Below are 18,388 nucleotides of genomic sequence, written 5' to 3' on the forward strand. Positions count from 1 at the left end.
TCCCCATTACATTTGTATTTTTGAGATGTATCCACATCATTTGATACAAGTAGCTCTAGTCTCTTTGTTTTAAATCTTCATACGGTGTTTAATCCATGTGACTTTCCCCTTTAAATTAAATTATCCGTTCTCATGAGGGTGAACATGTAAATTGATTCCAATTTTTCACTATTATAAACACCATTTGCATCATCATTCTTGTATGTGTCTCTTTGGGCGCACGTGCAGGATTATCTCTGATGTATATGCCCAGGAGTGGAATTGCTTAATTGACAAGTATCCACATCTTCAACTTTACTGGATTTCCCAGATGCTTTCCACCAATTTATACTCTTACCAGCAGGATATGTAAATTCCTATTACTCCACATCCTTACCAACACCTGATATTGTCAGACTTCTTATCTTTGCCAATCTTATGGTTTCTTTAATTGCATTCCCCTGGTAGTGGAAGATTGAACATATTTTCCTATGTTTGCTGGGAATTTGGAATTCCTGTTGTGTCAATGGTCTATTCATATCTTTTGCTCATTTTTTAACTGTGTGGTTTGCATTTTTCTTATTAATTTATAGACATCCTTGATAATTCTGACGACAACTTATTTGCTGGTTACATATATTCTAAGTACTCTCAGTGTGGTTTGCCTTTATACTTTCTTTATGCTGGCTTTTGATGCATAGAAGTTTTTATTTTTGGTATGACCAAATTTACCTAGCTTTTCTATTCTGATTTGTACTTTTTTTTTTGGTGAGGAAGATTAGCCTTGAGCTAACATCCGTTGCCAATCCTCCTCTTTTTGCTGAGGAAGATTGGCCCTGGGCTAACATTTGTGCCCGTCTTCCTCTAATATGTGGGACGCCTGCCACAGCATGGCCTGATAAGTGGTGCGTAGGTCCGCGCCTGGGATTGGAACTTGTGAACCCCGGGCCGCTGAAGCAGAGCACACAAATTTAACCATTATGCTACTGGGCCGGCCCCACTGATGTGTACTTTTTGTATCTTATTTAAGAACTCCTTCCCTACCCAAAGTCACAAGAGTTACTTTTCCTTATATTTTCTCTCAAACATATCAAAGTTTTGCATTTTAAATTTAGGCCTCTAATCTGTTTGGAACTGATGTGCATAGTGTGAGGGATCTAATTTTTTCCCCCTGTGGATAACCTAAGTAAAGAGGTAAATAGTTTTAGCTGCAGGTGAAAAAGGACTCAGAATCTGAAAAATTCAGTAGAGTTTGAAATGTGACGCCAATAATAGTCTGACAAAAGTCTTTTAAATTTAGAGTTCAGAAATAGCAACAGGTCACCTTGATGTGTGGATATTTTATGTATGGCTGTGTCCCTTCAGAGCTGGGCACCCCACTAAGTTCGGCTTGCTGGACGTCACTGGATTCATGAAATCTGTGCTCTCATGTGGACATTCTTGTAGCAGAACAGAACTATGGCAGGTGAAAGCCATGTGTTGTTTCCTGCTGAATTTGCCTGATTCCAGGTCTCCATCTCAGCAGATGTTCAAATTAAATTTCCAGGCAGTGAACTAATGGAAAGTTACCACTCGGACTTGAGCACAATGTGAATTAAAAAAAAAAAAAAGGGGGAGTGCTTCCATATCTAAATAGCTGCTCTGGATGAGTATACCCAGTGTTCATCTATTAGGGAGCTGTTGGAAGGAAAATCCAGGCCTGGAGTCAGCCAGCAGGGGTTCTGCACTAGTTTGCTAAGCCTGCCATAACAAAGTACCACCAACTAGATGACTTAAAAAACAGAAAATTGTTCTCTCACAGTTCTGGAGGCTGGAAGTCTGAGATAAATATGTTGGCAGTGTTGGTTCCTTCTGGAGGCTATGAGGGGGAGTCTGTTCCAGGCCTCTCTCCTACCTTCTGACGGTTTGCTGGCCATCTTTGGCGTTCCTTGGGCTTGTAGATGCATCACCCCGATCTCTGTCTTCATGTTCACCTGGTGTTCTCTGTGTGGGTGTGTCTCTGTGTCCAAATTTACCCTTTTTATAAGGACACCAGTCATAGTGGATTAGCCCCCACCCCCACTCCAGTATGATGTCTTCCTAATTTAACTAGTTACATCTACAATGGCCCTATTTCCAAATAAAGTCACATTCTGAGGTACTGGGGGTGACCACTTCAACATATGAATTTGGGGGAGGGGGACACAATTCAACCCATGATGGGTTCTGACAAGGTTTCTTTTATTCCACCCTTATAAATTGCGACAAGTTCTCCATCCCTTAATTAGATAATAGTCTATCATATTTTTGTTACCAAATCAATGTGAAAACATGTTCTTTTCTGGAAGATTTTTTTCCTAGAACTTATTCTGGGATCTGTGAATACTAAGATATAAACTAAAACCTCAGAGTCTCTAAGTCAGTGGATTTGCAGGTTGTTACTTCCTTCCTCCCTCCTTACCTCGTCCTCCCTCCTTCCAATACACAACCGGCACCCACTGTGTGTCAGACACTGGGCAAAGTGCTGGGGATGCCAAGGAGAATGAGGCAGCCTTGGACCCTGCCTTCACGGAGCCCAGCACTAAAGGAATGGGTGCTGAGTTCCCAGGCAGTTATAATACAGTATGAGAGATGTTTCCTGAGCAGGGAGCACAGTCAGGTGTTCCAGAGGCACCCAACCCAGCCTGGGATGTCAGGAAACAGAGGCAGGGCTAGGATGAGGAAGCCAGGTACCCAGGCCACATGATTTAAGGAGGCACTCACTCTCGAGTGATGACCCTGCAAGTGCCTGCCCCTGAGAGTGAGCACCACCTTAAATGGTGTGTCCTGGGTGTCTCACTGGTCCCACTCTAGTCCTGGCCCTGGCAGGGAAGGCTACCTAAAGGAGGAGGTGGCTAAGCTAAAACTAAAAGAGGAATGATAGAAAGATGAAGGGCAGTTTGCTAGACAGAGATGGAAGAAAGAACAAACATTCCAAATAGAAGGACCAGCAGAGACCCAGAGGGAAGATATGCATGACACACTTGGGGGATGAAATGGAGCTGGCATCGGGGGAGCCAGATGGGAAGGTTTAGATGACTCTCAAGAGTCATCGGAACTCATCAAGTCCGGGGAAACTAGGATCCCAGAAGAGCTACTACCACCTCTGCACCACCTTTGTACACAGCTGCGGAAGTGGATGGAGACTTTGTGAGAATGAGAAAAAGGTGCCCTTTCTTCCAAGTGGACGCAGCCCTGTGTCCAAGCACACAACTTGGCCAGCAAAGCACAGGCTGGATTGAAACTCCCATTTGTCCCCTCAGGCAGGTGTCCTTCAGGACTTAGGCACAGAGGAAGGAGCAGGAGTCTATGAATGCAGAGTCTGGCCCTGCAGGCAGGAGTTTGAGCTCTTCAGTGTTGGACCAGAACTCTGGAAACCATCCCCCAATGGCCTGGTGTGCTTCACTCAGCTCTGGGCTGGAGGTTTCCAGCCATCCTTGGCACACTGAGAATTCTGCTAACCTGGGTAACTTTGGGAGCTGTATTGAACTTACCTTTCTTCTATTACTCAACAGTCCTCAAGCTAATTTCTTGAACCACAGCATATTGGTTTGAATCAATCAGCTGAAGGAAAAAGATTCTGGGTTTATCACTGGTTTCTGGATTCTTCCACATCTGTGTTCTCCAGGGGTCGTGATATGAAATATATTACCATATTTAAACTTACAGAGTAATAGTTTTACCAGAATACTCCATTAAGAGTAGTTTTATATGGCTTTTCTGTCTATGAATTTCCTGCTTTCTCATAAGATTATACTTTACATAGCTCTAGGCATTCCCCAGGAATGAGCTCATCAGGAAACATGCCTACAGCTCTGGAAGGTTAGAGAGAGACCAGTAGCTCACTGTCCAAGCCTGATTTATGGCCTCCCCATGGGAATGCCCACTGTGCTGAGTGTCAAGTGCAGCAGGACCCACAGCATTCTCTGCTCTCCTAACTTCCCTCCCTAAAACAGGTGTGTGGGATCATCCAATCATAGGACCAGTTTACAGCCAAAGCGCATATCTTTTTCTGACCTGCTTTGAAAGCGCAAGTTAGAAATGATAATTGGTTTGAGGATGGTATTAAGAGAAAAATATTTTAATTTTTGTTTAAGAATTACTATTACAGTTATTTGTTTAAACAAAAAATTATTAAGTTTATGGCTACTACTGAATCTCATCTATATTTAGTTTGCTTCCAAATGTTCACAAACTTTTTTTTTTTTTTTGTGAGGAAGATCAGCCCTGAGCTAACATCCATGCCAATCCTCCTCTTTTTGCTGAGGAAGACTAGCTCTGAGCTAACATCTATTGCCGATCCTCCTCCTTTTTTTCCCTTTTTCTCCCCAAAGCCCCAGTAGATAGTTGTATGTCATAGTTGCACATCCTTCTAGTTGCTGTATGTGGGACGCGGCCTCAGCATGGCCAGAGAAGTGGTGCTTCAGTGTGTGCCCGGGATCCAAACCCAGGCCACCAGTAGCAGAGCGTGCGCACTTAACTGCTAAGCCACGGGGCTGGCCCCCACAAACTTTTTTTAAATAACAGATTTATTGAGATTTAATTCACATACCATACAATTCACCCAATTAAAGTATACAATTTGGTGGTTTTCAGTGTATTAACAAGAGTTGTGCAAATCATCACAATCGATTTTACAGCATTTTCATCCCATTAGCAGTCTCTCCCTATTCCTATGTTCCCCCAACACCTGACAACTGATGATCTACATTCTGTATATAGATTTGCCTATTCAGGACATTTCATCTGAATGGAATTATACAGTGTGTGGTCTTTTGTGACTGGCCTTTTTCACTTAGCATAATTTTGTCAAGGTTCATCCATGTTGTAACATGTATCAATACTTCCTTTTTATGACTGAATAATACTCCACTATATGGATATACTACATTTTATTCATTCATTTCTCAGTTGGTGGACATTTGGGTTGTTTCCACTTTTCAGCTCTTATGAATAGTGCTGTTATGAACATTTGTGTACAGGTTTTTATGTGGACATATGTTTTCATTTCTTTTGGGTATATACCTAGGAGGGAAATTGCTGGGTCACTTAGTAATTCTATGTTTAAACTTTTAAGGAACTAATACTCTTTTCCTAAGTAGCTACACCATTTTACATTCCCACCAGTGGTGAATGAGAATTCTAATTTCTCCACATCCTTGTCAACACTTCTTATTATCTTTTTTTTTAAATTATAGCCACCATTGTAGTGGGTGTGAAGTGGTATCTCGTAGTTTTGATTTGCATTTCCTTGATGACTAATGGTTATAAATATCTCTTTATATGATTAGTGACCATTTATCTATCTTCTTTGGAGAAATGACTATTTCTCCTTTGCTCATTTTTAAATTGGGTTGTCTTTTTATTACTGTTGTAGGAGTTTTTTTAATATATTCAGGATACAAGTCCCTCATCAGAAGCATGATTTGTGAAAATTTTCCACAAACCGTTTTTTTTTTTTTTTTTATGAGAAAGATTGGCCCTGAGCTAACATCTGTGCCAATCTTCCTCTGTTTTTTTTATGTGGGACACCACCACAGCATGGCTTGATGAGCGGTGCATAGGTCCACTCCTGGGATCCAAACCTGCAAACCCCTGGCCACCAAAGTGGAGTGCGTGAACTTAACCACTATACCACCAGGCCAGCCCCTCTACAAACAATTTTTTAAACTTCCTAAATAATAATATTTTGAAGATGGGTGGTCCATCAAATCTGATATGACACCACTCAGCCACTGAAAATGATTTTATAGCATTCATCGCCACTTTTTAATGTATGATTAAGTGAAAAAAGCAGGTTCTAAAACATTATGAGTCTTATTTAAAAATAAGCCGGCCCCATGGCTTAGCAGTTAAGTGCATGCACTCCGCTGCTGGCGGCCCGGGTTCGGATCCCGGGCGCGCACCGACGCACGGCTTCTCCGGCCATGCTGAGGCCGCGTCCCACATACAGCAACTAAAAGGATGTGCAGCTATGACATACAACTATCTACTGGGGCTTTGGGGGGAAAAATAAATAAATAAATAAATAAATAAATAAATAAATAAATAAAATCTAAAAAAAAGAGCCTCTCTAAAAAAATAAAAAAATAAATAAAAAATAAAACTATGCGTAGGGCCGGCCCCGTGGCTTAGTGGTTAAGCGAGCGCGCTCCACTGCTGGCGACCCGGGTTCGGATCCCGGGCTCACACCGACGCGCTGCTTCTCTGGCCATGCTGAGGCCGTGTCCCACATACAGCAACTAGAAGGATGTGCAGCTATGACACACAGCTATCTACTGGGGCTTTGGGGGGAAAAAATAAATAAATAAAATCTTTAAAAAAAAAAAAAAAAAAAACTATGCGTAGAAAATCAACTATCAGGGTATACAGGACTCATCTTTGGATATTGTGATTATATATTTTTTATTTTTATTTTCCTATATCTTTTCTTACTTTTAATGATGAGTATATATTGTTCTTATAATAAATTATTCTCAATTTTTTTAAGAGCTCAGTTGGATAAGAAAATGCCTATTTCACTTGCACACAAGTTTAACTGATTCTGCCTATTATTTAGACTTTCCAAAATCTTATGTGGCTGAGTGGGAGGAAGCTGAGACCACAAATGAGCCCATTTCAACATGAGAACAACCTGAGGCTGTACCACTCAGTTCCATTGAGACTGCAGGTTGGGAGGGGAAGGAGGGAGAGGTACGATTATGTGTAGGCATTTAATCCAGTCTGTATGGCTTGCTTCCATTTGCAGAGCACTTTCAGGCATGTTACTTGATTCTCACAACAACCCTGTTGGACACCAGTGTTCAGATGAAGAAACCAAAGTTCGGAGAGGTTTTGTTCTTGCCCAAGGTTGTGCAGCCTGGGAAGTAAGGATGCTCAAAATACAGTTTGGGTTTTCTACTCCTGCTGCCATACTTGTAACTGATCGCCCTGCCTCTCATCCTGTATTCTTTTCTATAAAATTTTCTCTGAAAGTCGGGTATTTGAAGGATGACTTTTTGATACCTGAAAAGGTGCCGTGGTGTTAACTTGGAGAGATATGCTGTGCTTTTGGCTAAGATAGATAGTAGATGGCTGCAAGTTGTCCCTGGTTTCCACCACTACAAATCCCCAAATACTTTTCTTTAGGGTTCTATCTTGGAAAAGGAAGAATAGTTGATATACGAATTAACTTATGCCTTGTTATTGTTTACTTTTCTGTTTTTTCTCCCTTATTAGCTTGGTTACTAAGCTTTGAAAGCTGTTGTGTAAATGAAATCATCTTGGCATTTATATTTGCTTTACTATTCTTCTGACTTTTACAAGCAGCCTTGGAAACAAAGGACCTATTCTTTGTTTCTTTGGCACACTCTTCATCATTTAAAAACATAAGAAAGGAAGCAGATGAATATTTTTTTTCCTTTGCTCAAATATGTACAGCATTGTCTGAGTTCCCTAGGCTAAATTAGGTGGAAAAAAGTCTGGAATCATTTGGAAAGTATGTGACTTTCTCTAGATTCTAGACCAGAGGCTGGCAAACTTTTTTTGTAACGGCCCAGACAGTAAATATTTTAAGCTTTGTAGGCCATATGGTGTTTGTTGCAGCTACTCAACTCTGCTATTGTAGTGCAAAAGCAGCTGTAGACAATAAGTAAACAAGTGGGTGTGGCTGTGTGCCAATAAAACTTTATTTACAAAAGCAGACAATGAGTAGATTTGGCCCACAAGCCATAGTTGGCTGACTCCTATTTTCAATTATTTAATCTTTGTCTACCAGGAATCTAATTCTTTAGCTAAGTGATTTGTTACCAACCATATGTTTCAAAGCCTCTTTTTATCACTAAAGATGCTAGTGGGTTTTCTCTTCAAAAATAAAATATGATGCTTACAACACTAATTATTACTCCACTATATTCTAAGCTCATTAAGAGTCAGAAGGCAAGTCCAGTATTATCAGGTCACATATTAATCTCTTCCTTTCCAAGATTAGAGTTGCTGCAAGCTGCAATCTGGTCCAGGAACATATCCCTGACCTCTTCCTGTGTTTTAAACCTCTTTACAATTGTAGAAGATATCCCAGTTCACAAAATATTCAGCGAGCATTTTATTTCATTATGGCCATTTGAACCACAGATCTGCAAAGTATCTTTACTTGTATCAGTCAATTCCCTTGAAATGTATTGGAGAGCAAAGATAGTTGTGAAAAATATCCAATGATTGAGTTGAAAACAATACCTGTTTTTTGTGGTCTCTTAGTCACTTTCTCAAGTTACATCTCAGTTTGCCCATAGGCAATTTGGAAATTGTAAAGCCTTTTTGTAGTAAAGATTCTGGGGCAGAGGGCAGCATAGGAAGAGTTGATATCTTCCATTATGAATTTTGTACATAAAATTTTTCCATGCAAAAAAAAAAGTTTTTAGTAGTCTTGGCAAATATTTTGGGGAAGATTGTTTTTAAATGTCTGTTATTGTGTTTGCTGAACAATATAGAGGGATACATTTTGTATACGAGAAAGTCTTATCCCAAGAAGCTACAAGAATATTTTCCCACTGCCACCTTTACTTATAATTTTTAAATTAACATTTTTCTAATGTAAAAGTAATAATAGTTTTATAGAAGAAAATTTAGGAAATTTGAGAAGCATAAGCGAGAAAAGTAAAATCACAACCAATTCCTTAGAGATAACTATTGCTAACATTTTAGTGACCATTCTTTAGTATTTCTTTATGCATATGTGTACATATAGATTAGATATAAATTTTTCACATGCATGAGATATTACACAAAGTATTTTTGTAATCTGCCTTTTTTTACTGAAGAATATGTAGTCGGTATACTTCTATGTTGATAAATACGGATTAACATTAACTTTAATGGTTACTTGACATTCCACAGTATAGATGTACTTACTGTAACCTACTTAGATGATCGCCTATTGGTGTATTTTAAGTTCTTTGTACTTTTCCACTATTACAACAAATACTTAGGTAGACATTCTTATATATTCTTGTCCTGCCAGAGTATCTCTTCAATATAAACTACTAGAAGTGCAATTAGCAGAAATATGTGTGTGTACATATATATGTATAATGTTAATATAGAAAAATTTATGCCCAAATTATATTCTCCCCAACAGTTAAGGAGAGTGCTTCACACCCTCACCAATGCTGTGAAATTTCTATAATTTCTCAACAGATTAGTTATCATCATCTCGGCATCCTTTATGATGATTATTGTTGTTTTTGTTGAATATTTATATATGTTTAAACCAGCGACTGCATAGCATTTACTAGGTGTCAGAGACTGTTCTAAGTGTTTTTACGAATATTAACTAATTTAAATTTCATAATAACCCAATGTAGTGGGCATTGTTATTATTCTTAACTTACAGATGAGGGAATTGTTAAGCAACTTGAAAGTTGTACATCTAGTTAGGTGGTAGAGCCAAGATTTGAACCTTCCTGGTTATTCCAAAGTCCATCCTCTTGACCACGATGCCCAGCTGCCTCTGGGCGGAAAGAAAAGCTTAGTTGGTGAGGAAGCAAACCTGGACAACAGGGGTCAGACAGCCAAATCCTAACCACCAGCCCACCTTTATCTTCTGTATTTTCTATTTTAATTATTTTAAAAATAATCCCTTCGATTTTTTTAGGCTATATCAAGGTCAGAAGAAATCAAAAGAAGCTCTGCCCCACTACCAAGAGGCTTTAGAATATATTGAGACCAGTAAAGGTGAACAAAGTCTTGAGTGTGTACCAATATTGAGGGAATTAGCAGGTGTAGAACAAACCCTGGGATTTCACAACGCATCCATCGACCATTTTTTACAGGTAAGCTGCAACATACTGGCCACTAAAGCTGTTCTAGACCCGATGCTTTTCATAGACACAAGTGGAGTAGCAGCTCAGAATGCCTGGCTGTGTTATTTGCTATAGATAAGTAGAACTCTTAGCCTGGAGTAGACGTTCAACAAATATCTTCATATAGAGGGTCAAGTGGGTGAGTATCAGATACTAGTCCTCTGTTGCCAGGTGCACATTCCACAAACAACCTGAGACTCCCTAGAACGTGGCTTTTCTCATATTAGGTGCATAATTTAAGTCTTATTTCCCAGATAAAGTGTCTTTATCCTTTAGTATTTCATCAATTTAGAGCTTATATCATCAAACTGATCAGGGTTCTTTTCTACTACACTCTAAAATCTGTACCTGAAGCCACTTAGAGTCGTCATGTGTTAGCTGCTGTTCTACTTTAAGATTCCTCTGTGAGTGTGTCAGTCAGGGTTCTCCAGAGAGACAGAACCAATAGGATATATACATATATAGAGAGAGAAATTTATTCTAAGGAATTGGTTCCCATGATTGTGGGGGCTGAAAAGTCCAAAATCCGTAGAGGGTAAGTGGGCCACCTAAAAACTCAGGCAGGATCTCTGTTACAGTCTTGAGACAGAATTCCTTCTTTTCGAGAAACCTCAGCTTTTTGTTCTTTAGACCTTCAACTGATTAGATGAGGCCCGCTCATCTTATGGAGGGTAATCTCTTTTATTCAAAGTCTACTGATTGTAAATGTTAATTACGTCTACAAAATACATTCTCAGCAACGTCTAGACTAGTATTTGACCTAACAACTGGACATTATATAGCTTAGCCAAGTTGACAAACAAAATTAACCATCCCAGTGAGTTTGATGTTTTTGTATCAAATGATCTGCTAAAAGCATCTTTTAAATCGTTTTCTCAGAATTTTTCCTTGTTGAAGTTGTAAAATATAGACTAACTCATTCCTATTATTTCAAATGAGAGATAATAACATGGTACTGAGAGTACTTTATTGCTATTTCTTTTCAAATTTGTCTGACCATTTATACTCTCATCTACAATTTATTAGAGTGTCCTATTCTCTCACTTTGTCTGGATTATCTCTCTTAATCATTATTACCACTCTGTGACTTATTATTATTTCCAGTTTATATATGAAGAAGTCAAGAATTAGAAAGGTTGAGTGATATGCCCAGGAGTACACAGCCAATAAATGGCATAGCCCAAAGTCAAACCCAGTATTCTTAGAAAGATTATTCTGGCTGACATATAGAGAACGGATTTTGGGAGATGTGCCAAGAGTGGAAGTAGAGAGACCAGTTAGGAGGCTATTGAAGTAACAAAGTCCTAAGAAGATGGTGGCTTGAACTGGGATGATGATAGTAAAAGAGTAAAGGGAAGTAGATGAGTTTGACAAAGGTTTAGGAGGCAGAATTGATGAGATGTGGAGATTGATTGGATGTGGGAAACAGAGGGAAGGAGAAGAGTCAAAGATGACTCCTGGGTTTCTGGTCTGAACAACTGAGTGGACGTTTGTGCCATTGACAGTGGGGGAGCAAGTGTGAATGGGTGATAGAGAGGTGGTGAGCTCAGGTTTGGATGGTGAGTCTGAGATGCCCATGAGGCGGCATACAAATGGAAACAACAATTGGGTGGCTAGCATTCAAATCCTTTGCCTATTTTTTAATAGGGTTATTTGTCTTTTTATTGTTGACTTATAAGGGTTCTTTATATTGGATACTAGATACTAGACCCTTATCGGATACATGATTTGTAAACATTTTCTCTCATTACGTGGGTTTTTCTCACTTTCTTGATAGTGTTGTTTGAAGCACAAGAGTTTTTAATTGTGATGAAGTCCAGTTTATCCTTTTTTCTTTTGTTGCTTGTGCTCTTGGCATCACATCTAAGAAACCATTGCCTAATCCAAGTTCGTGAAGGCTTGTATCTATGTTTCCTTCTAAGCATTTTATAGTTTTAGTTCTTATATTTAGGTGTTTGATCCATTTTGAGTTAATTTTTTTTGTATGATGTGAGGTAGAGGTCCAACTTCATTCTTTTGCATGTGGATATTCAGTTGTCCCAGCACTATTTATTAAAAGGACTATCTTTTCAACACAGTTATCTTGATATCTGCGTCAAAATCAATTGACCATAAATGTAAGGGTTTATTTCTGGATTCTCAACTCTATTCCATAGATCTATATGTCTATCCTTATGTCAGTATCACACTGTCTCAATTACTGTTGTTTTGCATTAAGTTAATGGATATTATGAATTATGCTGCTATGAATACTTATGTACAAGTTTTGAAGTAAGTTTTGAAATCATAAGTGTGACATCTCCAACTTTGTTATTCTTTTTCAAGATTTTTTTGGCTATTCTGGGTCCCTTGCATTTTCATATGAATTTTAGGATAAGCTTATCAATTTCTGGAAAAAAAAACCAGCTGAGATTTTGACAGGGAGTACTCGAATCTGTATTTCAATTGGGAAGTATTGACATCTTAATATTAAGCCTTTCAAAACGTGAACATGGGATGAGATATCTCTATTTCTTTAGGTCTTCCTTAATTTCTTTCAACCACGTTTTGTAGTATAAGTTTTGCACTTCTTTTGGTAGATTTATTCCTAAGTATTTTGTTCTCTTTGATGCTACTACAAATGGAAGTGTTTTCTTAATTTCCTTTTCCTATTGTTCATTGCTAGTGTGTAGAAATACAAACGGTATGTTTAGCTTGTATGCTGCAACCTTGCCGAACTCATTTATTAGCTCTAATATTTTTTTGTGGATTCATGTTTTTTTGCCATGCAAAAGTTTTCTTAATGCTTTCAAATTTTCAGCTTTCCTTCCATCACATTTGGATTTTGAATCTAAGTTAGAAGGATTTCTCTGTATTTGGGTTATGGAGGAATTCACTCATTTTTGTAAATGAGTGAATTATAAAGTTCTATATGGGATTTTTATTGTTTGTTTATTCTTGAGGTTAATAAGAATTAGAGAGTGTTTAAACAAATACTTCCTGATCATTATTAAAGAGATAGCTTGGTATACTCAAAATAGCATTGTATTTGAAATCAGAAAATCTGAGTTGGAGTCCAGATTCTTCTGTTTACCATCTGTTTGTGATACAAGTCATTTAACCTCTCAAAGAAGAAAAAAAAAAAACCCTACAAAAGACCCCGTCTACTTCACAGAACTGCTCAAAGGTTCAAAATGGAAAGTACTCTATGAACCATTAGGCATGTTGCCAGTGTAAGCTACTTTTATTTATTAACAGTAATTATTAAACATTTATCAAGGCTCCCCTTTTCTTTCTTTACCTAAGATACAGAAAGGTACTGTGTGGCCTCAGCTCTCCAAGGGAACCCATGCCTAAAAGCCATTTATTATGTGCACACAAAGAAAAGGGGCTTTGTTATTTCCTCTCTTGTTTTTCACTTTTCATTCCTTTGGAGTGAGAGAAACACCCAGAGAGAAAAGACCTTTTATTTTCTGTAGAATGTAGAAAAGTATTTTAGGAAATAATCCATTAAAATGGAGAAAAATAAAGCAAGCCCTACAGAGCCACCACCCAGGGAAGGTGGCAATCTCAGGGACTGATGACAGAGCTGTCCTTGGCCCCATTCGGCTCTCTGCAGCAGGGGACCGTGGGAAAACTGTGCAAATGTGATCATTTCTGAAACTCCTCATGGCAGATTTTGGCAATAGAACCTTGTTTTCCTATCCAAAAGAAAAACCACAGGGTTTCATTTATGTGAGTGAGAGCATGTTTGTGGTGTGTGTTTTCCAGGGGTATAAATTAACCCCGCACTAGCGTGGATAGCTTTTTCACATCTCTGACACTTGGATGGTATATCTGTCTTTTCAGTTTTCAAGACGGCTCTGCCACTCAGTAGTTCCCAAATTTAGAGAAGTTTAATTTGCAAAGTATAATGAAATAATTTATCAGTTACTCTTCCAACTTTGAGGTCAGAAAATCTGCCTTCAGGTTCCTGCTCTTGGTCAGGCCTGAGTGATGGCTGATAGGTGCTCACACCCGGCTCCTGGCAGATTCAGATTCCTCAGCAAATGGTAGCACTTCTAATAGGTGCTCGTTAACTACTGTGTATTTGCTATAACCTGCAATAATTAGACAAGTACCAAATCTCTGACAATACTAGCCTTTTTGGTTTAAAATTAGAAAAGTTGCAGAATGCAATTATGATTTTATGCATTATCAACGTTTTCTAACATATGAATGACATAAGTCCAGATGCCATACTGTTTCTTTTTAATAACAACTCTTTTTTATAAAAATCATAATGATCTTTATTAAAAAAAAAAATCAAGCCATATAGAAAAGCACAAAGAAATGGGTTACAAGTCATCCCAGGCCTCCTGTACCAGAAGTAGCCAGTGTTGACACTTGTTGAGCACTTTCCTCTGAATGTGTGTAGATGGGTATAGATTGAGAAACAGAGGAGATAAAAGAGAAAGGAAGATTGATAAATTTGACAGCATAAAAATGAAAAACTTCTCTGTGACAACATATCATAAAGTTAAAAAATGTCAAAGAGGGGAAAATATAGAGAGAATTCTTATAAAATCGAGATGAAAAAGACAACTCAATAGAAATGTGGACAAAAGACAGGAACAGGCACTTTACAGGAGAGGAAATACAAGTGGCCAATAACCTAACAAAAATAATCCTCAGCCTCACTTATTTAAGAAATGAAATTTAACCAAGGAGGTGCTGTTTTTTAACTACTAATGAGCAAAATTAAAAAGTTTGCTGATGCCCCGTGGTGGCAAGGGTACAGGAAAGCAGGCATCCCCGTGCACTGCCAGTAGGCGTGGGGGTTGGCGCCACTTCGGGGGAAAGCATCTGATATTCTCTCTCCATTTTTGTCGTGCACTGACCCTTTGACCCATCAGTTTCACATCTAGAGACTTACTTAAAGATATATATGTGCACAGGTGTGCAGAGATGTACAAGCAGCGAAACAACATTGTTGTTGGCAATAGCAAAAATTAGAAATACCCTTAAAATCCATTAATGGGGGCCTGGTTATGAAATTATGATATATCCATGTGATGGAATACTATAGAGCCATCAAAGGAATGAGATAGATGTATATGTTGTGACATGAAAGATGTCCAAAGTGTATTATTAATTTTAAAAAGCCAGATATAGACCAGAATATTTATTCAGTCAATAACTGATTGAACACTACAATGTGCCAGGCACAGTGGTAGGCTCTGGGACCATGATGGAGAGTCCAGACATCAGGGGTCCTGCTCTCGAGGTGCAGCCTAGTGAGTGAGATAGACCTTAGTTGAATAATCACACAGATGAATATAAAACGACAACTGTGATGTGCGCCACAGGGAGAGGTACCGGGTCCTATAAGAGTTCCCAACAGGGCAGCCTGACCTGGCGTGGGATCCCATGGGGGCTGATAATGAGACACCCCAAAGTCTGAGAAGAGGGGAGAGGAGCCATTGTGGTGAGAGCCCAGAGTGGGTGGCAGGAGACGAAGCTGAGCTGAGAGGGGGCAGGGCCAAGGTATGGTCTTGTGTGTGTGTGTATGTAAGAACATGTGCCTGTGTGTGTGTGTTTGTGTAAGCATATCAGTATTTCTGAGAGGATACACAGGAAACTGTTGATAGCAGTTAGCTATAAGAAGTCAGACTGGCACTGGGGAGACGAGAGGGTGAGGCTTGTAGACAGAAGGGAGGGGGCATTGAAAATTGTACTTGTCTATTCTTTTCTACCACTTAGAATTTAAAAAAAATTATATGCAGGTATTACTCTTATAATCTAAAAATGTAGTTAAGTTTTAAGAAAACACATACTTGCAACCAAGAGAAGATGAAAATATAAGCCCCTGACACATCTCTTTGGGTGCTAACACTTACAGAGAGTAGGGCCTTTTCTCTCCAGCCTTTTGGAGGAGCTCAAACTGACAACTGGAGAGCTGCCACTGAGGACTTTCTCTGATATTAAAAGAAACTGGCTTAGTTTGGGGCCTGCAGAACTCAGTTTTCTAATACCCTCTGCACCCAGTGACTTCTCTTTCATCTACTCCCCCAGGAATTCCCAGCTCCATCTTTTTCTTAGCCAAGGCTCTCCAGCTGCCTCAGGCCCCTGTGGTGTGTGGGGCCGTGCAAGACTTCCCTACTGGGCAGGGGAGATGGGAGAGGAAAGGAAGTGGCAACCTTGGACTGCAACATGACCCATTCTTGCACAAGGATGTCAGCTCAAAGCTGAATGGTGGAATAGCAGCTTCGGCAGGGCTTCACAGCTGGTCAGTTTTAAAAGGAACACAGCAAGCTCACACCTCACAATGACAAGTGGACTTGAGCTTCTATTGAATTAAGGCACAAATTTGAATCAAAGCAGAAACAGAGACACTTAGTGAAAGGCACACTTAATGTCTGCTCCATCTACCATCCACTGCCTGACTCTCCTCTATGGCACTCCTCTAAAGTTAGTTCTCAGAAGCTCCTTAGGTATCCACATATTGGCAGCTCACTCTCCCCCTAGCCAGTCCATTCAATTTCTGGGCGGAGTCTACTACTTAGCAACCATTCCTCTGACTCTTAATTAGTTCTTTATTATATTGTCTTGAAAGTCACCTTTCTGTAACTTCTACCCTCTCGATAACCAGGTGTTAAGACTAGAAAAGCATGCAATTTGGAATCCCATGACTTAGTTTGAATCTCTGCCCTGCTATTGACCCACCATGTGACCTTCAGACAGTTGCTTAATCTCCTTGAGTCTTCATTGCCCCATTTGTAAATTGGGCAGTTAGCATCACTCTCACTGGTCATTTTGAGATTAAGCAAGCTGGTGTATATCCTGGCAAAAGTAGGTGCTTAAAAACGTTAGTTCCCTCCTTCCTCTGTCCCTCCCTAGTGCTAGCCCTCAGCTGTACAAAGAGATCCTGGCTATTAGTAAGTTGAAGACTTCTATTGTCTTCCTGATGAGTGTTCTCATCTCCAGGGTCAATAGACCCAGTTTAAGTCCACAAATGTACTTTGAGGTACTTGTGTATTCTCCACTTTGCTATGGGAGAGGAGATTTCCCTGAGTCAGTGATCCCCTAATCATTACCAAGTGAGAAAAATATTTCTCTTTCCCTCCGCCCAAGAGCTAGTATTCCACACTCAGAACCATCACAGTGTTTTGAGTGTTCATAGGATGGGGTCTGCCTGTATAACTAGAAACAACCTTTTTACTAGTCATCAAGTTTTCTCTTCAAGAACTATTAGACATTTTACAAATCCAAGGGGACAGGCCCAGTGAGATAAGAGTCCGCCAGCTCTGGCTCGGGCTGCATCTATTGACAGCTGGATTGGCGCTGAGAAATCGGTGGTTTCCCCCAGAAATGCACAAGAGGACCAGAGTGCAACAGCTGTTCTGCACCTTGCCAGGGCTTGAGGCCTTGTGAATGAGGTTATTCAATTAATGACTTTGCTCAATGTGGGATATTAAAGGTTCTTTTGTTTTTTTTTGTTTGTTTGTTTTTGTGAGGAAGATTAGCCCTGAGTTAACATCAGTTGCCAATCCTGCTCTTTTTGCTGAGGAAGATTGGCCCTGGGCTAAAATCCGTGCCCATCTTCCTCTACTTTATATGTGGGATGCTGCCACAGCATGGCTTGATAAGTGATGCAAAGGTCTGCACCTGGGATCCGAACCTGCAAACCCCAGGCCACCAAAGAGGGGTGTGAGAACTTAACCACTACACTGCTGGGCTGGCCCCAAGGTTCTTTTGTTTTTGTTATTAACACAGTACAACATGCTAGCAGCTCGAGATTTAGAAATATTAAACACTCCTCCTTGGCTTCAAGATGACAGTTGATAAATATATAACCATAAGATATTGAAAACAACAAAGGACAGGAGGAGAAATGTGAGCCCTGGGAAGATGAATAAATAACGAGGAGTGAGTGCAGTCAAGCCGCAGATCCCCAGCGGGGCCCATTACTTGGGCTCCTGCATAAAGCCAGAGAGGCAAGCACAACCCCTGTAATTCTGTTAGCTCTAACAACTAGTCCTTAAATGCTCTCAGATGTATATAACAGACGCATTTATATTCTCTTAACAAACAAGTTGTTGTTCCAGAGTTATGAACAGTGGTTTAGTTTGGAAAGATTGGGTAATCTAATCACTAGCTTTGTCAACTTCCTTTGTACTCACTCGCTAAGGAGGCCTTCTGCGTAGTGTGGTGCTGTGGTTCTCAGTCTGTGATCCTGAGCCCTCATGTTCCATGGAGGGTCTTTTTGGGGCAGCTGGTTGGGAGCAGCTGGGTGGGCTTCCAGGCTCTCTCCACCCGCTTCAGTAAGAACAGCTCCATTCTTACCTGCTTTGTATATTAGAGAACTATGGAAGGTTATGTTTGGAATATGAGGGGTTCTTCTGCTTCAAAACAGAAGCTTGAAAATCAGTGGTGCCGTGATGTTTGCATCCTTTTATAAGTTGCTTTTCCCCTCATTGTATGTTTTTGAAATGTAACCATGTTAAGATATGTAGATAGAGTTAAATCATTGTATAAATAAATCACAGTATATTCATTCCCCTGCTGAGGGATATTTAGATGGTTTCCCCTTT

General features: G+C 39.7%; 1 protein-coding gene across 6 annotated transcripts in view; it reads left to right on the forward strand.

The window, feature by feature from the left end:
• TTC23 (tetratricopeptide repeat domain 23) overlaps nucleotides 1-18,388 on the forward strand; it is a 95,397-nt gene that overhangs the window by 36,151 nt on the left and 40,858 nt on the right. For all 6 annotated transcript variants that reach the window (XM_087428880.1, XM_087428876.1, XM_087428878.1 and 3 more), the window contains one exon: nucleotides 9,629-9,806. In XM_087428880.1, coding sequence (XP_087285006.1) covers nucleotides 9,629-9,806 — 178 coding nt within the window. The remainder of the gene's footprint in view (nucleotides 1-9,628; nucleotides 9,807-18,388) is intronic.

The sequence above is a fragment of the Ceratotherium simum genome, chromosome 3, assembly GCF_057802395.1.
Source record: "Ceratotherium simum simum isolate JZ-2026a chromosome 3, ASM5780239v1, whole genome shotgun sequence".
Classification (NCBI taxonomy): Eukaryota; Metazoa; Chordata; class Mammalia; order Perissodactyla; family Rhinocerotidae; genus Ceratotherium; species Ceratotherium simum.